The sequence below is a fragment of the Chrysemys picta genome, chromosome 17 (assembly GCF_011386835.1).
Source record: "Chrysemys picta bellii isolate R12L10 chromosome 17, ASM1138683v2, whole genome shotgun sequence".
Taxonomy (NCBI): domain Eukaryota; kingdom Metazoa; phylum Chordata; order Testudines; family Emydidae; genus Chrysemys; species Chrysemys picta.
The window spans coordinates 13,912,433-13,934,442 of NC_088807.1; the positions used below are offsets into that span (position 1 = coordinate 13,912,433).

Genomic DNA, 22,010 nt, shown 5'->3' on the forward strand with positions numbered 1-22,010 from the left:
CCCACTGGTTGTTCAACAGGCTTTCTGCTTCTGATGTACTTAAAAATGTTTTTGCTATTACATTTGAGTCTTTGGCTAGCTGTTCTTCAAATTCTTTTTTGGTCTTTCTAATTGTATTTTTACACTTCATTTGCCCGAGTTTATGCTCCTTTCTATTTTCCTCATTAGCATTTATCTTCCACTTTTTAAATGATGCCTTTTTGCCTCCCACTGCTTCTTTTACTTTGTTGTTTAGCCATGGTGGTTCTTTTTTGTTTCTCTTACTATGTTTTTTAATTTGGGGTATACATTTAAGTTGAGCTTCTATTATGGTGTCTTTAAAAAGTTTCCATGCAGCTTTCAGGGATTTTACATTTGGTACTGTACCTTTTAATTTCTGTTTCACTAACCTCCTCACTTTTGTGTAGTTTCCCTTTCTGAAATTTAATGCTACAGTGTTAGGCCACTGTGGAGTTTTCGCCACCACAGGGATGTTAAATTTAATTATATTATGGTCACTATTACCAAGCGGTCCAGCTATATTCACCTCTTGGATCTGATCCTGTGCTCCACTTCTGACTAAATCAAGAATTGCCTCTCCTCTTGTGGGTTCCAGGACCAGCTGCTCTAAGAAGCAATCATTTAAGGTGTCAATAAACTTTATCTCAGCATCCCTTCCTGAGGTGATATGTACCCAGTCAATATGGGGATAGTTGAAATCCACCATTATTATTGAGTTTTTTATTTTAATAGCCCTTCTAATCTCCCTGAGCATTTCACAGTCACTATCACCATCCTGGTTAGGTGGTTGATAATATATCCCTACTGCTATATTCTTATTATTAGAGCATGGAATTACTATCCATAGAGATTCTATGGAACAGTTTGGTTCATTTAAGCTTTTTACTTCATTTGGTGCTAGGCTTTCTTTCACATATAATGCCACTCCCCCACCAGCACAACCTGTTCTGTCCTTCTGATATATTTTATACCCTGGTATTACTGTGTCCCATTAATTTTCCTCATTGCACCAGATTTCTGTGATGCCTATTATTTCAATATCCTCATTTAATACGAGGCACTCTAGTTCACCCATCTTACTATTTAGACCTTTTTAATTTTAAGTGCCAGCAATCTGGTTCCATATTGATTTAGGTTCTGGTTTGGTTTTGGCTTATCATATTATTTGTTTCAAACAATAATATGGTAAAAGAGACCTGGGAAACTTTAGTGAGCACCAGCTCAGGTCTACATGGACTAATTAATATGCAACCCTTTAATGCACTTTAGAAATCACACCCCACTAATGTGTATTTGTGCTCCCTGTAGGCAAGCCTTGAATGGCATGGTTGGCCAGAGGCAGGTGTGTTTAGTCTTATTTTGTAAGTAAGAGCAGGAATATTTGCTTTGACGGTACAACATCTCTTACCAGAAATTGCAATAACTTTTTTGCGGTGCCTCTTCAGCAAGGGGTTTATTATAATGCACGAGATAGTGTCAGAAGCAGTATCTGCTACCCTGAGTGTACTCTTGATTTGATACAGATCTGTGACATCTTTTTGGATTCTTGTTTCAGCCATAGCAGTTATGTTTTGTTCTGTGCTGTCAGTCCAGCGTACTTCAGGTTGTGGGTACCACCCTTGGGACGTACATCTCAGAGTGATTGAATTATTCTGCTGATGTTCTGTAGTTAGGCGAGGTGCAGATCCAAAACCTAGAGTGAAAACCAATTTAAAAAAATGTTAAACAGGCTCAAGAACTAGCTAACAAGCCAAACAAAGAGTGCTAATGATCATAGAATCATAGAATCATAGAATATCAGAGTTGGAAGGGACCTCAAGAGGTCATCTAGTCCAACCCCCTGCTCAAAGCAGGACCAATTCCCAGCTAAATCATCCCAGCCAGGGCTTTGTCAAGCCGGGCCTTAAAAACCTCCAAGGAAGGAGATTCCACCACCTCCCTAGGTAACGCATTACAGTGTTTCACCACCCTCCTAGTGAAATAGTTTTTCCTGATATCCAACCTGGACCTCCCCCACTGCAACTTGAGACCATTGCTCCTTGTTCTATCATCTGCCACCACTGAGAACAGCCGAGCTCCATCCTCTTTGGAACCCCCCTTCAGGTAGTTGAAGGCTGCTATCAAATCCCCCCCTCATTCTTCTCTTCTGGAGACTAAACAATCCCAGTTCCCTCAGCCTCTCCTCATAAGTCATGTGCTCCAGATCCCTAATCATTTTTGTTGCCCTCCGCTGGACTCTTTCCAATTTCTCCACATCCTTTTTGTATTGTGGGGCCCAAAACTGGACACAGTATTCCAGATGAGGCCTCACCAATGTCGAATAAAGGGGAACGATCACGTTCCTCGATCTGCTGGCAATGCCCCTACTTATACAGCCCAAAATGCCGTTAGCCTTCTTGGCAACAAGGGCACACTGTTGACTCATATCCAGCTTCTCGTCCACTGTGACCCCTAGGTCCTTTTCTGCAGAACTGCTACCTAGCCATTCGGTCCTTAGTCTGTAGCAGTGCATGGGATTCTTCCGTCCTAAGTGCAGGTCTCTGCACTTGTCCTTGTTGAACCTCATCAGGTTTTTTTCGGCCCAATCCTCTAATTTGTCTAGGTCCCTCTGTATCCGATCCCTACCCTCTAGTGTATCTACCATGCCTCCTAGTTTAGTGTCATCTGCAAACTTGCTGAGAGTGCAGTCCACACCATCCTCCAGATCATTAATAAAGATATTAAACAAAACCGGCCCCAGGACCGACCCTTGGGGCACTCCGCTTGAAACCGGCTGCCAACTAGACATGGAGCCATTGATCACTACCTGTTGAGCCTGACGATCTAGCCAGCTTTCTATCCACCTTACAGTCCATTCATCCAGCCCATACTTCTTTAACTTGGCGGCAAGAATACTGTGGGAGACCGTATCAAAAGCTTTGCTAAAGTCAAGGAATAACACATCCACTGCTTTCCCCTCATCCACAGAGCCAGTTATCTCATCATAGAAGGCAATTAGGTTAGTCAGGCACATTCCCCTTCGTGAATCCATGCTGACTGTTCCTGATCACTTTCCTCTCCTCTAAATGTTTCATAATTGATTCCTTGAGGACCTGCTCCATGATTTTTCCAGGGACTGAGGTGAGGCTGACTGGCATGTAGTTCCCCGGATCCTCCTTCTTCCCTTTTTTAAAGATGGGCACTACATTAGCCTTTTTCCAGTCATCTGGGACCTCCCCTGATCGCCATGAGTTTTCAAAAATAATGGCTAATGGCTCTGCAATCTCACCCGCCATCTCCTTTAGCACCCTCGGATGCAGCGCATCCGGCCCCATGGACTTGTGCACGTCTAGTTTTTCTAAATAGTCCCGAACCACTTCTTTCTCCACAGAGGGTTGGTCACCTTCTCCCCATGCTGTACTGCCCAGTGCAGCAATCTGGGAGCTGACCTTGTGCGTGAAGACAGAGGCAAAAAAATCATTGAGTACATTAGCTTTTTCCACACCCTCGGTCACTAGGTTGCCTCCCTCATTCAGTAAGGGGCCCACACTTTCCTTGATTTTCTTCTTGTTGCTAACATACCTGAAGAAACCCTTCTTGTTACTCTTAACATCTCTTGCTAACTGCAACTCCAAGTGTGATTTGGCCTTCCTGATTTCACTCCTGCACGCCTGAGCAATATTTTTATACTCCTCCCTGGTCATTTGTCCAATCTTCCACTTTTTGTAAGCTTCTTTTTTGCGTTTAAGGTCAGCAAGGATTTCACTGTTTAGCCAAGCTGGTCGCCTGCCATATTTACTATTCTTTCTACACATCGGGATGGTTTGTTCCTGCAACCTCAATAAGGATTCTTTAAAATACAGCCAGCTCTCCTGGACCCCTTTGCCCTTCATGTTATTCTCCCAGGGGATCCTGCCCATCTGTTCCCTGAGGGAGTCAAAGTCTGCTTTTCTGAAGTCCAGGGTCCGAATGATCACCGCTATCATTACAGTTGCCATGTCCTATTGAATCTACACTGAACTATAATTTTGCATTTCCAAGTATCTTAAATTCATATAGAGCGATGTCCACCTCAAAAGATCACCAAACACTTCACCAGCTGATCCCAAACTGTATGTAGACATGACTTCGTCGTATGTATGTGACAGCTTCACTTTTGGGATGGCAGCAGGTTAGTCGGGAAACAGTATTTTCAGAAAAGGGGAGATCCACCTTTGTGCGGTCCATATTTTGGGCACATTCAGGGGCCCCGCTAGGTCCCAATGTAAGTCAGACCAGCATTAGGGCTATTCTAACTTACACTTTGTTTCCCATCGTCCCCTATGAGGCCTTGGAAGCAGAGCATAGCCAAAGCACAGTGTGCTCCAGCCATACCCCTACCAGCCCTTAGCCTGCTACCTCTCTCCCACAACTCTGACACGCCCCTTACACCACGTCCGGAAGCAAGACCACTACAGAGCCCTTACATGAGCTGTACACTGGCCAAGGAGACCTTTCTCTGTACAAGGGGTAATGTCAGCAGTTCATTTCCATGTAAAAGGGCCTTAGTGTAACTGAGAATCAGGCGCAGTGTGTACAAACCAGAGGTGGGCAGTGACCTCAATGTTCCACAGGACTCTAACGTACTGCCTGGGTGCATGTGTGTGTGTGACGGGAGGAAATGGCCCAGCATTGCCCCTGCGCTTTAGTCATTTTATTGCTGTTGTACAACAGCAGCACACACAAGTCAGAGGGATGAGGATTGATGTTGACACCAGCAAAAAGCCAGAGAAAAATGTACATGATGTATCCATGTTGTGTGCCTCCACTGTGTATAATTTGCATATACTATGTGAGATGGACACCAAACTGCTGAAGCTTCTCTGACTCCCAGTCCAGTACTTCTCTCCTCTTCTTTCCCAGTCCATCACTTCCTCTGCCACCTCCCATAACATTGCACACACGTGGGTGTTTCTCCTTCCCCTGCCAGCTGCAAACCCCTCCCTGTTGGGAGGAAAGGATTCAATGGAAATACAGCTGCTACACACAGTGCAAGGCAATGGAGAATCAGCACCACATTGTTCCCTGCCAGCAACACTTTTGTATCACCATCTCCATGCTTACCTGGAACAGTCACCTGGGCGATAGCTTCTTGATAGACACCATCGCTTGTCACCGCACACACATACTTCCCACTATCTTTTACTTGCACTGGAAAGAGCTTCACACTAATGACTCCATTCCCATATTGTCCTTTGATCCTGTGCCAGTCCCCAGCCTGGCCCAGCTCAGTCCCTTTTACTGTGCTATTGTAAAAATATAACGTCGTATTTTTGTTCCTTTCCAATTTGTACCAATGCACTTGAATGTTTGCAGGGACTTGGCCTATGAGATGGCAGGACAATGTCACAGCTTGTCCAACCAAGACAACTTCAGGAGCAACATGCACAGTGACAGTAAAATCACCTGCAAGAAAGGAAACAAATCATGATCACTGATTTTCTTCAAAAGCTTGAAATTGGTGTAGACAGAACAAAAGAAAAACTAGATGCAATTTCTAAGACACAACAACAGTGCTATGTTTCCTGGGAGAAACTCACCCCATCTAACCTAATTACCCCCCTTCAGAATGGAGAGAGTGTTTCAGCTCCTCGCTGATAGCTCAGCTATGCACAGATTTGAGCATGAGGTGGTGCAGATTGACCTTCTCAGGGGTTGGTGCAGGATGCATAGTCCCTCCTGAAGTTCCAGGCAGAGAAGGAGCTTGGACCATCATTAAAGGTGTTACAGTGTGTTCCCCTTTTAGGGGCTGGCCAGCATGGGGAGGTGGACAGCAGAGCGAAGGCTAGACTTGGCCGAATTCAATCTTTAAAAAAAATACTTTGATGGATAATATCAGTCTATTTTTAATCATTTTTTCTGTTTTTAATCTACTGAAATTTTCAAGAGTTTTGCAGACTTATGGGTTTTACAAACTTTTTTATTTGTATCAATTTAAATTTTCACAGTTGCAGGAAATTACGGAGGGGCACACAATGGGGGTGGGTCAGACAATTAAAGTTTATAAGCATTAAAACACAAACTGTCGACTGCATTTATAAAAATTTTAGCATTAAGTCAAACTAATTTCTTACTTTGCATCTCTGAATATTTTAATTAGCAGTGATCGAAATATTTTTCAACAGTTTGTTTCTGTACAGTGAAATTGACATTTTATCGATATTTACTGATAAAAATCTAAGCCTAGTTATTGCCCTGTTTTCTGCCCAGCCCTTTTGTGTGGCTTATGCCTCTGTAAGAAGTAGGAGGGAGGAGTCCCTGAGCATAGGAAAAGCAATTGTGGTCTCCATGGTGACACCCAGCCTGTAGAGTTTTATTGGGAAAACTCCCCCAGCCAGCCCGGCTGAGTTAGCCTTTCTGCTCCCTAGGGAAACTCACCCCTTTTCAAATGCTCTAAGTCAACCTAAGTTACGCTAGTTACATTACATAGCTTATGTAACTTACATCCATGTAATTTATATCAACTTAACATGGTTCTCTCCCATTGATATAGTTTCTGCTTCTCATTCAGGTGGATTAATTAAGTCTACCAGAAAGCACTCGCCTATCGACTTATCACTTCTTCACCAGACCCATTAAATCAATGCCACTGCATAGATCACAGGGGTGCCGATTCAGCCCATAGTGTAATCAAGGCCTCAGTCACCACATGGCACCACTGCTCTGGGTGCTGGTTCAGGGCTGCCTCCTGCTGTCAGTATGTCTGAGCCCTAGGGTGGGAGGCTACAGTTAGGATTTTGGTAGAGTTGTTGTAATCTGCACCTTGAGACTTCCCCACCCTCCTTTGTGGTGAGGGGAAATCCTGGGACCAGAAGCAGCCTCACTCCTGCCAGCAGCAATCATCACCCCCTCTGCAGTGACTGAGGAGGCCAGATCCATCTCTGACCCTGAGGATCATTCACAGAGTGCACCATCTTTAATTAGATAGTCAGGGAGATTGTTTGTGAGATCCCCCAACTGCCTGAACTGTGTCCTCAAACCAGGGGGTAAGGGTGTGGAGATTTCACTACCTGCTGCCCATTAAACCTGTGGAGGGACTTACTGCCTTTTCCCACATATGAGTAGTTTGGGTGGCACTGAGCCCAGTTAGCCAAATTGTTAACTGCTGCTGCACAGAAGATATTGTGGTCACAGGCCATCAAGGGCTCCTACAAAGTACACAGACTAACAGAATACTAAATTTTATGTTTGCTATATTGGGTCATGTGATTGGAGAAATTCATTGGTATTATCTGTGTGTGCACAGGTGACCCTAAGAGTAAGGTTTTACCCTGTTATGTAATTTGTGTTATTTCTTGGGAGTCTCCAATTATCTGCCATGCAGGTGAGGGTTATCCTGGGTTAGAATGTCCATTTGGCAAATAATTCCAACTGACTGATATATTTGAAAACGTTACTTTCTGCTTGGGGAAATTTGTGGGCAGATAATGAGAGGGCAATCATCAAATATAGTGAAATATGCACTCAGCCCTAATTATCACTAACAACCTAAGAAAGAAATTCCAATTCATAAAAGTAATGCAACATTAGCATGTGTAATGCAATCTAATAACGGTTGGAAATTTTTTTCCCTTCCATGAAGAGTTTTCATTTTATTCTTTTTTTGTTAAACCAAAACCCATTTTTTATAACAAGAGTCAGCAGGGTTGGGTTTTTTTAATTTTTTTTTCTTCCTGAAAAAAATGGGATTTTGAGGTTTCTAATGAAACTTCAGAAAAATTTGATGGGGGCAGACACTTTCTACACAAAAAATAATTCAGTCAGACCCCCAATTTTCTACTAAAATAGTTCTGATGGACAATATTTTGACCAGCCTTCATACAATGTGAGTGATTTGGAGCTTTTGGCCAAAATATTCAAAATAGGGAACTAAAGAGAGACTCTTACATAGAAGTCAGATAGTTTTATTTAGGTATGTAAATATGGCTGAAATTAATCCAAAATTTTATAACAATTGGACACTGTGATGAGCTCTTCAGGTTTTGAGGGTGGTGTGTGTGTGTGTGAGAGAGAGAGAGAGCGGGTGTGGTGCGGGGGAGAGAGAGAAAAATACATTGGTGGTGGCAACAGTGGTTGTAGCCATTCTCTGATCTAAGGATACGTCTACACTACCTCCCGGATCGGTGGGTAGCAATCGATCTATGAGGGATCGATTTATCGTGTCTAATGTAGATGCAATAAATCGATCCCCGATCGCTCTCCCGTTGACTGCTGAACTCCAATGGCATATTGGGCTGCATTGCCAGCAGATCGAGGGATTATTCCCCTCTATTCGGCACTGGTGAGGCCACATCTGGAGTACTGTGTCCAGTTTTGGGCCCTCCACTACAGAAGGGAAGTGGACAAACTGGAAAGAGTCCAGCGGAGGGCAACGAAAATGATTAGGGGGCTGGGGCACATGACTTATGAGGAGAGGCTGAGGGGACTGGGCTTATTTAGTCTGCAGAAGAGAAGAGTGAGGGGGGATTTGATAGCAGCCTTCAGCTACCGGAAGGGTGGGATGTTTTGGTGAACGTGATTTAAGATAAAAGCCAGTGGAAACAATGGGAAATAATCTTCCTCTTTCCAGAAGCAGATGCACTTCACTCTGCCTGAACAAAGAAGAAGGTTCAAGTGTTGCTCTCATTTACACCTGTACAACATCCGTGAAGCTAATAAGGGGCTAATGGGGTTAACAGAGGGCAGAATTTGCTCTGGATATTTTCACTGCACTGAATGTGCTCCACAAAGAGAGAGACTGAGCTCCAGCCAAAGCCCCAGTCACTGCACCTTTACATAGTGTGTCTCAGCCTGAACAACCCCATCACTCTTCACAAACTTTAAAAGAAAAAAAATCAACCAAAAAATGGACAAATATCACTGTTCTTTGTCGTTAATAGATGACTGCCATACTAACAGTGGCATAGTTCAGCAAAATGGCACATGAAGGACTCATTTTGTGTAGCAACTAATGAGTGCAACTGCCACCAACTGCTCAGCGATAAATATGTTATGTTAATAAGATGGCAAGGAAAGAAAGAAAATATATGGAATTGCCACAGGACTCTATTTGCAGGAAAATGACAGTAACCAGCTGCACCTGTCAATAGATTACACTAGGGTTACAGGGTCCTTTACCTGTTCCAGTCCTCTCCTGGAGCCGTCTCCTTCCTGGGCCCAAAAGAGCCCGTGTATCTCATGTATCTCTTTATTATGAATTTTAAGTTCACACATGAAGAGAAAACTATTCCATCATAACATTTGCTATTCTCAGCCTTTGGTTTTCTGAATTTGCTTTTGTATCTCTTAAATAATATCCAGAAGACAGCCCTGGTACCATAGTCTCATCCAGTGAGGGAGATGAGGGGGTCAAGAACATAAAATGACACTAACTGACAGCAACTACTAATTATAACAGCACATTCAAAGATGGAACAAGCTGAGAGTCCCACCATCGAGCCTGCACAGTAAGAAGGGACTGAAGGATGCTTGGAGTGGCTCCACCCTTTATCCCCCGGCTCAGAGCATGAGGGACACCGGGACACAGGTGAGGTCCCCTCTACTGGTACCATTAGCAAAAACTCTCTGGAACTGGCACATGAGAAACACACCTAATGTAATGGGCATAGGCAATTACTCAAAGCAGAACAAAAATGACTTATCACAATGGAATCAAGTCTGACAGTCCAAAAAGATGAGAAAAAGAGTAAGCAAAAATATCTCCTTTTTCAGCTGATGTTTTTTGTTTATTTCTGTTTCAGCCACAACATTTTGGTAATTAAATTTACAACAAAAATTGAAATTTTCTGTGGAAACAATTGGCTCCATTAGTGAATGAGTTATTCTAACCAGGCTTAACTCTATTTAGCTCAGTAGCTCTGAAAGTTCATAGGGCACTGTGGAGTGGGTCTCTGCCAACAATTAAAACTTCCCTGTGTGGAAAGCAGGGAAGCAGACTGTGGTGTGGGAAAACACAGGTGCCTAACCTCTAAATTATTATGAAACTCCTCTGTGCCGTATTCCCAGTTTATAGCAAAATTGCCCTTCTGCTTTTGCCCTGACACCTGGGCTGCTCCAAGCCAGAGCAGAAAGTCTCCCCATGGACGGCAGCCCCAGAACATTTCATGGTGACAACTGAAACCTCAGCAGTCAGGAGCAAACATTTCTCACTGAGAATGATCGTGCATGGTGGGATGGACAGCAGAGCTAGGGTTAGACACACACACACACACATATATAATCAGTGATTATTTTAAAGCATTTTTCTATGTTTATTGAAATTTTCAGAGTTTTGCAGAATTATGCAGTTTAGACTTTTTAAAAAATTTGTATCAATTTAAAATTTCAGAGTTTCAGGAAATTTGAGGGGAGACATACAGAGACAATTATTTAATGTCTGTAGATTCTGGGATTCAAAAAGTGAAAGCATCTAATCATGAAAACAAAAATTATCAAGAGCATATGTTGAAATGTTAGCCTTAAATCAAACTCTAAGAAATCCTCAAGCCCCATTTTTGTTACTTTATCTCTCTGAGTATTTTGATTAGCAGCAATGGAAATATTTTCTCGTCAGTTTGTGTTGATACAGTGAAATCAACCTTTATCAACATTTACCAATACCAATAAAAATCAAATCCTTCCAAGCTTAGTTATGGTTCTGCTTTCTGCCTAACACTTTTGGGTGGCTTGTGCATCTGGAAGAAGTAGGAGAGAGTAGTCCCTGAATGCAGGAAAAGCAATTGTACCTGGCCCTTGGCAATCTTTCTGGTACTTTGGAATAGTAACAATCATTCTGTTAGTTTAGGCTTCTCTTAACAATAACCACTGGTAGGGTAAATGTCCCATCTAAGCAGCAGTGTCACTGTGCTTTCATCCTGAAACACGGCTCTCTGTACTTTTCAGCAGCTTGAGGAGGGTGACTAATGACTTGTGTTCAGACAAGGAGCTTGGATGGTCATTCCCCTCTTCCCCAGCTAGTGAAGCAGGGTCACTGAGATTTTACACACATCTGAGATCATGTAAAAACAGCCGAAGTGATAGACAGGCTCCAGAACACAGTGATGTTATTCCCACCACAATGCCATTAGATCTCCCAAATTTTGTTTGGATTTCCCTCTTTATATTGCATCATCATTTCCTTACACATATTTAGATAGGCAGCAATGGATATGTGTATATTTATTATCTAATCAGTAATTAATAAAAAATGGTGTTCTTACCCCAATACCATTTCATGATGAAAAGCAATGGAAAGCTGATGGTGGAGACTACTTTGATTACTAGCTGCATTGTGAAGTGATTGCAATATAATTCATCCAACTCTCTGCCAATGGAAATTGAAAACATCACAAACTGTAGCATGAGTGTACACACAACTAGAGCTGGTCAGGAATTCTTCTACAATGTGACTGTATCCGAAAATGCTTATTCATCAAAACCAAACAGCACTCCTGGCCAGGGGAGTCTGGACTTCTGTATCAGAGGACTCCCCAAACTTTGGGGGAGTTCCCATACAGCCAAAGGACTCTCTAGGACTTGGGGCAGCCAGCTGCTCTATTTCATTTTGGGAAACCTGAATCAAAACCATTTGATTTTAAATAAATATTTTTTCAGAATTTCCTTTATGTGAGAAATTTCAAACTTTCCAGTTTGTTTTCTGAATCAAAATTAAAACTTTCAAAATTTCAGAACTTATAGATTCATAGATTCTAGGACTGGAAGGGACCTCGAGAGGTCATCGAGTCCAGTCCCCTGCCCGCATGGCAGGACCAAATACTGTCTAGACCATCCCTTACAACAGAATGGAAATTTTGAATTTTGACCAGCTCTATACAAAACTGCATTCATTTTACATGGCAACTTCTACTTTCCTGAAAAACAAAACACTAAGAAAAAATTACCCTTTGTGGAAGTAGGCTGAGGGAAGACAAGGTAATTCCGGTGATATTTAGTTAACCCTAGACACTTTCACCTGTCAGTGGCTGCATGAATAAAATGCAGACCAAGCTGTGGGTGACGTAAACTCAGCACATTCTGGCCTATGTGAAATGTGCTGATTTTTCCAGCTAAGTTTCTAATAGCAAAATGTTCTGACTAAAAAAGTGAAACAAACCACACACAAAAACAAATTAGTACTAATCTCCTCCTTTGCTGGACGGGGCTTGTGTAGGGTTACCATACATCCGGATTTTTCCGGACATGTCCGGATTTTTGGTCCTCAAATCCCCGTCCGGGAGGAATATCCAAAAAGCTGAACATGTCCAGGAAAATAGGGAGGCATGGTAAGGGGACCACCTCCTCCCCAGGCTCCAACTTTCCTGGTTCCCGCCGCTCTCCCCAGCGCAGCAGCAGCCGGAGCCCGGGAGGAGGCAGCTGCAAGCTCGGATGCTTCCACCGGCCAGCACTGCTCGGACGGAACCGGGGCCCGAGCCAAGCCGGGACGGAGCCTCTGGGACCTGGGCTGGGGGTGCTCGGCCGCCGGCCGGCGTCAATCTGCCAGGGCTGGGGCCGGGACGGAGCCGCTCGGCCGGGGCCAGTGGGGCCGGTGACCCGGGGCCTGAGCTGAGCTGGAGTCACTAGGGCCGGGGCTGGGGGTGCTCGGCCGGGGCCGGGGCCAGCGCTCCAGGGCCCGAGCCGAGCTGGATCAGAGGCGCCGGGACCAGAGCCTCTTGGCCAACCACCGGAGGGAGCCGTTCGGCTGGGGGTCCTGCTGCCTGCCTGCCTGCCTGTTTCAGGCTTCCCGTGAATCAAACAGGGAAGGGGGAGGAGCAGGGGGGTGGAACGTTCAGGGAAGGGGGCGGAGTTGGGGCGGGGACTTTGAAGAAGGGGTGGAGTTGGGGCAGGGGCGGGGAAGGGGCAGAGTTGGGGCAGGGCCGAGACGCCTTGGAGTGTCCTCTTTTTCCAGGACCGCAATATGGTGACCCTATGCTTGTGTAGAGTAGACATCACATGGCATTCACCATTGTGGTCTGTAGCACAAGACTGATGAATTTTGTGCTTTTTTTATTATTATTATTTCTGTGGCAGATGTTATGAAGGAATTTATTCTCCGCTGATCTTGAATGAGAACTTTTCACTAACAGAAAAATTATTTAAAAGAAAAAATTCAAATTCTAACTCACGATACATTGTCTTGTAAATTCACTGTATTTCTTTTCCAGCAATGCTGATTCAACTGCTACTCAGATGACAGTCACACACCTTGTAAAATAGAGACCAACATAGGAGAAGTAAGTACTTAATGTCTCTGTGAGTGAGCCTTGAAGAATGTAGTAACAATTAATGTACAGCTACTGCAGTATTTTTCTTCCTGGAGGGCTTCACAAACATAACAAACGCAAATATCAATTACTTCCTTTTACAAAGTTGCTAGAAAAGGAATTTAACACTTCATTCATAGAATATCAGGGTTGGAAGGGATCTCAGAAGGTCATCTAGTCCAACCCCCTGCTCAAAGTAGGCCCAATCCCCAGATTCTTAAATGGTCCCCTTAAGGCTTGAACTCATAACCCCCATTTTAACTAGCCAATGCTCAAACCACTGAGCTATCCCTCCCCTGCAAATGCTGCATGCTACCTTTAAACTCTGCTACTGTGTAATTCTAACTCACAATATACATCCTATTATTTGTTTAAAACCTGCTCGCTATTAATTTCATTTGGTGACCCCCCTAGTTCTTGTGTTATAAGAAGTAGTAAACAACACTTCCTTATCTACTTTCTCTACACCAGTCATGATTTTATAGACCTCAATCATATCTCCCCTTAGCCGTCATTTTTCCAAGCAGAAAAGCCTCAGTCTTATTCTCCTCATACGGAAGCCGTTCCATACCCCTAATAATTGTTGGTTTCAGAGTAGCAGCCGTGTTAGTCTGTATCCGCAAAAAGAAGAACAGGAGTACTTGTGGCACCTTAGAGACTAACAAATTTATTAGAGCATAAGCTTTCGTGGACTACAGCCCACTTCTTCGGATGCATATAGAATGGAACATATATTGAGGAGATATATATATACACACATACAGAGAGCATAAACAGGTGGGAGTTGTCTTACCAACTCTGAGAGACCAATTAATTAAGAGAAAAAAAAACTTTTGAAGTGATAATCAAGCTAGCCCAGTACAGACAGTTAAGAAGTGTGAGAATACTTACAAGGGGAGATAGATTCAATGTTTGTAATGGCTCAGCCATTCCCAGTCCTTATTCAAACCGGAGTTGATTGTGTCTAGTTTGCATATCAATTCTAGCTCAGCAGTCTCTCGTTGGAGTCTGTTTTTGAAGTTTTTCTGTTGTAATATAGCCACCCGCAGGTCTGTCACTGAATGACCAGACAGGTTAAAGTGTTCTCCCACTGGTTTTTGAGTATTTTGATTCCTGATGTCAGATTTGTGTCCATTAATTCTTTTGCGTAGAGACTGTCTGGTTTGGCCAATGCACATGGCAGAGATGGCAGACAACTCCCACCTGTTTATGCTCTCTGTATGTGTGTATATATATCTCCTCAATATATGTTCCATTCTATATGCATCCGAAGAAGTGGGCTGTAGTCCACGAAAGCTTATGCTCTAATAAATTTGTTAGTCTCTAAGGTGCCACAAGTACTCCTGTTCTTCTTTTTAATAATTGTTGCCCTTTTCTGAACCTTTCCCAATTCCAATACATCTTTTTTGAGATGGGGCAACTACATCTGCACACGGTATTCAAGATGTGGGTATACCATGGATTTATATAGAGGCAAGATGATATTTTCTGTCGTATTACCTATCCCTTTCTTAATTATTCCCAGCATTCTGTTCACTTTTTTGACTGCCACTGCATATTGAGTGGATGTTTTCAGGGAACTATCCACAATAACTCCCAGATCTCTTTCTTGAGTGGTAACAGCTACATTAGACCCCATCATTTTATAGATATAGTTGGGATTATGCTTTGTAATCTGCATTACTTTGCATTTATCAACATTAAATTTCAAATAGGATGAAATTCAAAAAGGACATGTGTAAAGTACTCCATTTAGGCAGGAACAATCAGTTGCACACATACAAAATGAGAAATGGCTGCCTAGGAAGGATTACTGAGAAAAGGGATCTGGGGATCATAGCAGATCAAAAGCTAAATATGAGTGTAACGCTCTTGCAAAAAAAGTGAGCGTTCTTCTGGGATGTATTAGCAGGAATGTTATAAGCAAGACATGAGAAATAATTCTTCTGCTCTACTCCATGCTGATTAGGCCTCAACTGGAGTATTGTGTCCAGTTCTGAGAGGCACATTTCAGGAAAGATGTGGACAAATTAGAGAAAGTCCAGAGAAGAACAACAGAAATGACTAAAAGTCTAGAAAACTTGACCTATGAGGGAAGATTTTAAAAAATTGGGGTTGTTTAGTCTGGAGAAGAGAAGACTGAGAGGAGACAGGATAAATGTTTTCAAGTATGTAAAAGGTTGTTACAAGGAGGAGGAAAAATTGTTTTTCTTAACCTCTGAGTTCAGGACAAGAAGCAATGGGCCTAAATTGCAGCATGGGAGGTTTAGGTTGGACATTAGGAAAAACTTCCTAACTGTCAGGGTGCTTAAGCACTGGAACAGGTTAGACAAACCCTGTCAGGTATAGTCTATATAATACTTAGTCCTGCTGTGAGTGAGGGGACTTGACTAGATGACCTCTCAAGGTCCCTTCCAGTTCTATGATTCTATTATTAGATTTTTCGATGTTTTCCTATATCTTGTTTGAAGTTTATAAATGTGAGCTAATTAGCTTGCAGATGCCTAAATTCTGCTCCTTTCTCACAATGCTTCCTTACGGCATTCCATTGATTCAGGCATCCAAAGGGGATAATATCATTTGGATGGAACTTGTGGTGTAATAATATTTTTATTATTATACTCATTTCTCTTTGACGCTTGTAACCCCAAATAATAAACTACCGGTGAACTGTTTAAATAGTTAATTGCATTATGCTAATGAATCCAACTAGTTACCTATGTATGCGTAGGAAACAGATTACCTTCAGAGCAACAGTATACATTATCTATTCTTCATCCCAGAAAGGGTCTGCTGTGATGATGGCTTGCTGCAACTATAAAGAAAGCTTTGGACCCGATCCTTTTTATCTGAGATTTGCTTAAACTTTGTCAGGGGAAGTCTAAGCCCACAAGACTGAGATCTCTAGGTTACTCTGGACTCACCCTGGGATTCTCATGGAAGAATTTGAACAAACTCTGCACATGGACTGCCTACTGACCTATAACCTTTTAAATTGATTTCAGAAAGACCTTTACAAATCAGCAGCTTCACTATCCCTGCTCTGAAACCGACCTATGACCTATGACTTTACCTCATATCTATATGCATGTCTTTTAACCACAGTAATTCTTTCATTTTCCTTTTATTAATAAATCTTAGATTTAGTTAATAAGAATTGGCTGTAAGCGTGTATTTTGGTGAGATCTGAAATATTTATTGATCTGGTGGGCAATGTGTCCAGATTTTGGGATTGGTAGAACTTTAGATATGGTGAATAAAATTTTTAGTAATCCTGCACTGTACTAGACTTGGCTGTGTGGATAGGAGCCAGTAGCTGCAGTGTTTAAAGGAGACTGTGTTTTGTCTTGTTAATCACCAGTGCGATAATACAGAGGCTGTTTTGTTACTGGAATTTAAGTATAGAGAAAACCAGCAGTTTGGGGGATTGTCTGCCCTATTGCTTGCAGTTTGTCATGAATATACATTCTCAGTGTGGCTGCTGCAGGCACCACAGTCAAATATAGGAGTTCATAAACATGAGATTTTTCATGGGAAAATATTTTTTTATATTATTATTTTTCAATGGAGCACTGCGAATGCACCCTAAGGACACAAATGAACAACCCAGGAACAGCACTCTTAGAAAGTGTCAGAATTTTAAGGAAGTCAAAGAATGAGTTCATATGGATATCTAAAATGCCGGAATTCTGCAGACTCTTTAACAAAACTCTGGACTACCAAACCTACACAGTTGGTTCATAGTCAGGATTTATCGGTGATTCATACGATAAATTTTTGACAGTAGTTTTCTTCTTTTTATGCTTAAAGGGCTTGTAAGTTGTGAAAGCTGTTTGTTTTTGATTTTTGTTTTTGTTTTTTTAAATCCCCATGATATAATATTGAGTGATAATAATGTGGTTTTGTTTTATTTCATTTCAAATTCAAATCTTTTTCACCGCTGAATGCAATAGATTAACTGAATGATGTCCATGGTTTGTTTGCTGATTATTTTTTTTCTGATTTTTTTTCCCCACACTCTAGAACTTTACAAAACTTCTCCAGTCTTGGAAGAAATAGAAGAAAAAAGGAAAGAAATGAAAAGGAGAAAAGGGTCAGGAAATGGGGAGAAACAAAAACTCAAAAAAGCAAAAACTGAATGTTGAGGTCCGTGAAACCCTGAAGTGAATCAAGGTTTTCTATTAAAAGTGAAAAAAGTTATTTAATTTCATTCTGAATTTTTTCCATGAAAAATTGAAACATTTCACATTAAATTTATTTGTTCAAAATTTCTCAGAGGAAAAATTTGAGGATTTTAACCAGCTCTGATATTGTCATTTTTAAAACTTTCTTATATACATTTTATAATCCACCTGTCCCCAAATAGCGGATGGGTTTTTTTCTTTGTTTGTTGGTTTTGTTTGTTTTCCTTTTTCATAGAATATCAGGGTTGGAAGGGACCTCAGGAGGTTATCTAGTCCAACCCCCTGCTCAAAGCAGGACCAATCCCCAACTAAATCATCCCAGCCAGGGCTTTGTCAAGCCTGACCTTAAAAACCTCGAAGGAAGGAGATACCACCACCTCCCTAGGTAACCCATTCCAGTGCTTCACCACCCTCCTAGTGAAAAAGTTTTTCCTAATATCCAACCTAAACCTCCCCCACTGCAACTTGAGATGATTAATACTTCTTCTGTCGTCTGCTACCACTGAGAACAGTCTAGATCCATCCTCTTTGGAACCCCCTTTCAGGTAGTTGAAAGCAGCTATCAAATCCCTCCTCATTCTTCTCTTCTGCAGACTAAACAATCCCAGTTCCCTCAACCTCTCCTCATAAGTCATGTCCTCCAGCCCCCTAAACATTTTTGTTGCCCTCCACTTGACTCTTTCCAATTTTTCCACATCCTTCTTGTAGTGTGGGGCCCAAAACTGGACACAGTACTCCAGATGAGGCCTCACCAATCTTGAATAGAGGGGAATGATGACATCCCTCAATCTGCTGGCAATTATGCATTCTTCACTTGAAGTAACACCAGTTATACGCGAATTATGCACAAGGCCCCTTTTCCCCTCTTTCTCTTCTTTTCACCAACTGACCCCCAGTTGCCTACCCATCACACGTACACACAGTATCCTAGTATATTGTACATCAAGATATACTTTCCTATATATATTGCTCAGTGAAGAGGGAGAAACAATAACGGGTGCTTAATGACTTCTTTGTTTCCCTCTTCACCAAGAAATTAAAAATTACTTAGAAAAGTTACATGTCTGCAAGTCACCAGCGCCTGATGAAATGCAAGAAGTAACTTTTAAAAATCCCAAACCTACAGTAAATATAAGACATTTATCTTAGAAATCACTTCCCGGGATTATAAATTACGTTCACACACAGCAAGTTTGTGTACTCACCTCAGAATTCTCTCTGCAGACACAAAGAAGCCCGCCAAAATCCATTGGACTGTAAAAGCAGGTGAGGGCAAAGAGCAAATGTTTAAACAAGCACTCAGGAAACAAGGGTGGGGCCTGGAAGTGAATGAAAGAAAAATTCTGTGAGTTTCCGTGTGTGTGTGTGTAGTTTGTATCCTATTCCATCCAGGTAGGAGTTTTATTGCCAAAATCCACAGACCCCAAGATCTCTACATTGGCAAAGAACACATTAAAATTACTTAGAAAATTTACATGTCTGCAAGCCACCAGGCCCTGATGAAATGCATCCTAGAATACTCAAAGAGCTGATAGAGGAGGTTTCTGAGCCTTTAGCTATCATCTTTGAAAAGTCATGGAAGTCAGGAGAGATACCAGAAGACTGGAAAAGGGCAAATATAGTGTCCATCTATAAAAAGAGAAATAAGAACGACCCGGGAAACTACCAACCAGTCAGTTTAACTTCTGTGCCAGGGAAGATAATGGACCAAGTAATTAAGGAATTCATCTGCAAACATCTGGAAGATAATAAGGTGATAGGTAACAGCCAGCATGGATTTGTAAAGAACAATTCATGTCCAACCAATCTGTTAGCTTTCTTTGATAGGATATCAAGCCTTGTTGATAAGGGAGAAGCGGTGGACATGGTATACCTAGATTTTAGTAAAGCATTTGATATGGTTTCACATGACCTTCTTATCAATAAACTAGGGAAATACAACCTAGATGGGGCTACTATAAGGGGGGTGCATAACTGGCTGGATAAACATCCCCAGATAGTAATTATTAATGGTTCACAATCATGCTGGAAGGGTATAGCAAGTGGGGTTCCACAGGGGTCTGTTTTAGGACATGGTCTGTTCAATATCTTCCTCAACAATTTAGATGTTGGCCTAGAGAGTATGATTATTAAATTTGCAAATGATACCAAGCTGAAGGGGTTGCAAGTGCTTTGGAGGACAGGGTCATAATTCAAAATGATCTGGAGAAACTAGAGAAATGGTCTGAGGTAAATAGGATGAAGTTTAATAAGGACAAATGCAAAGTACTCCACTTGGGAAGAGACAATCAGTTTCTCACATACAGAATGGGAAGTGATTATCTAGGAAGGAGTACTGCAGAAAGAGATCTAGGAGTCATAGTGGACCACAAGCTAAATATGAGTCAACAGTGTGACACTGTTTCACAAAAAGCAAACCTGATTCTGGGATGCATTAACAGGAGTGTTGTGAGCAAGACACGAGAGGCCATTCTACCGCTCAACTCTGCATTGATTAGGCCTCAATTGGAGGCACCACATTTCAAGAAAGATGTGGAAAAATTGGAGAAGGTCCAGAGAAGATCAACAAAAATGATAAAAGGCCTAGAAAACATGAGCTATGAGGGAAGACTGAAAGAATTGGGCTTGTTTAATTTAGAAAAGAGAAGACTGAAGCGGGACATAACAGTTTTCAAGTCTATAAAAGGGTGTTACAAGGAGGAGGGAGAAAAATTGTTCTCCTTGGCCTCTGAGGATAGGAAAAGAAGCAATGGGCTTAAATTGCAGCAAGGGAGATTTAGGCTAAACAGTAGGAAAAACTTCCTAACTGTCAGGGGTGGTGAAACACTGGAATAAAGTACCAAGGGAGGTTGTGGAATCCCCATCACTGGAGATATTTAAGAGCAGGTTGGATAGACATCTATCAGCGATGATCTAGATGGTGCTTAGTCCTGCTGTGAGGGCAGGGGACTGGACTTGATGATCTCTCAAGGTCCCTTTCAGTTCTAGTTTTTTTATGATTTCTATGATCTGATACTCAAACTATTGTTAAAAATAAAAGTATTTTTTGTATTCAAAAGCTCTAAAGACACATGTCTAGTTCTCTCATCTCCACAGCTCTGTCAGAGCAAATTTCTGCCTTAAAGCTCTAACAAGAAAAGGTGAGCGTTTTTGGTTACAACTTGCCTCTTTTGAAAAAAAACCATAATAAAATAAAATACACCCAAAATGAAGTGCTTACCTCTCCTTAGCATTACAACACTGAACTCTACATTATGTGACAAGGTCACATAATATAGTATATTATATATTATATATTATATATTATATATTATATATATTATATAATATAATATAGAGCTATAGTGTCTATAGCTCTCTTCTACACATTCAGCAAGATACAGTTAATACAGATCAATCTTAGTCCAATCTCTGTATTTGCACAAAACTCCTTCTGATCATTTGCCACTGTTTTGTGAATGAATTGCATTTTTTCCCCATCTTCAGTTATAAAACATCCCTGTGATGCATCTAAACTTTAACTTCAGTCATTCCAATTACTCCAGAAACAAGAAGTAACTTTTAAAAATCCAAAATCTATAGTAAATATAAGAAATTTATTTTAGAAATCACTTCCCTGGATTATAAATTACATTCACACACAGCAAATTTGTGTACTCACCTCAGAATTCTCTCTGCAGACACAAATAAGCCCGCCAAAATCCGTTGGATTGTAAAAGCAGGTGAGGGCAAAGAGCAAATGTATAAACAAGCACTCAGGAAACGTGGGAGGGGCCTGGAGGAGAATGAAAGAAAAATGGTGTGTGTTTCTGTGTGTATGTGTGTGTGTGGTTTGTATCCTACCCTGTCCAGGTAGGACTTTTATTCCCAGAATCCACAGGCTCCAAGATATCTACATTGGTGTACGTTACTACAGAAAGTGCAGGGCAATGATGAATTGTCTCAATGCACAATCTCCCCCATAAGGATAAAGACTAATGAGCCCTCGAGGTGGCTAAGCCTTGGTTTTCCAACCATGGAAATATCCCAACATAGAGGGGCACTTTCACAGAGCTCAGGGCAGATGTTGAAGTGGCAGTATCCCTCCATATGGAGACTTCAGCCTGGCATCCACAATGGTAGTCTGCTCACTGAGGAGCCTGTGTTGTGTTTCCCTATTACAGGGCTGGGCTTATCAATTAAGTCCCCAGGTAACACTTTCCCCTGTCCCTAGCATCTGTTTCTGGTGGTTGGTCCATTCAAATAGCAGCCCCTCTTCCAGCAGATACTAACTCAGACCTCCAGGAAAGTCACCTTTGAAGTCCACCCCTTTCCCAGGTGACAGATTCCAACAAAATATAGATGTCTAACGTCCCCCCAAAAAGAGCCTCCAGCCCACTCCCGGCCTCCATAGGCCTTACACCCTTTGCTCAGGGTTTTTAGTGCCTTTATCCCCCTTATCTTTGGGGGGGTCTGAGGGTCATGCCACCCTCTTGGGTGACTGGTAGAGGATCCTGCATCCTCCCTCTCCTTCAAGTTCCAAACCAGGGCCCAACAAGTGGCAGTGAGATCAAGGAGTGCCCTAAGGCTG

General features: G+C 42.0%; 1 protein-coding gene across 1 annotated transcript in view; it reads right to left on the minus strand.

The window, feature by feature from the left end:
- LOC101938795 (butyrophilin-like protein 9) overlaps positions 1-22,010 on the minus strand; it is a 104,683-nt gene that overhangs the window by 81,690 nt on the left and 983 nt on the right. Inside the window, exons 2-7 of the mRNA XM_065571464.1 lie at positions 21,102-21,215; positions 18,646-18,759; positions 13,119-13,197; positions 11,217-11,320; positions 5,083-5,424; positions 1,409-1,693 (exon numbers count right to left, since the gene is read on the minus strand). Coding sequence (XP_065427536.1) covers positions 1,409-1,693; positions 5,083-5,424; positions 11,217-11,286 — 697 coding nt within the window. The 5' untranslated portion in view covers positions 11,287-11,320; positions 13,119-13,197; positions 18,646-18,759; positions 21,102-21,215. The remainder of the gene's footprint in view (positions 1-1,408; positions 1,694-5,082; positions 5,425-11,216; positions 11,321-13,118; positions 13,198-18,645; positions 18,760-21,101; positions 21,216-22,010) is intronic.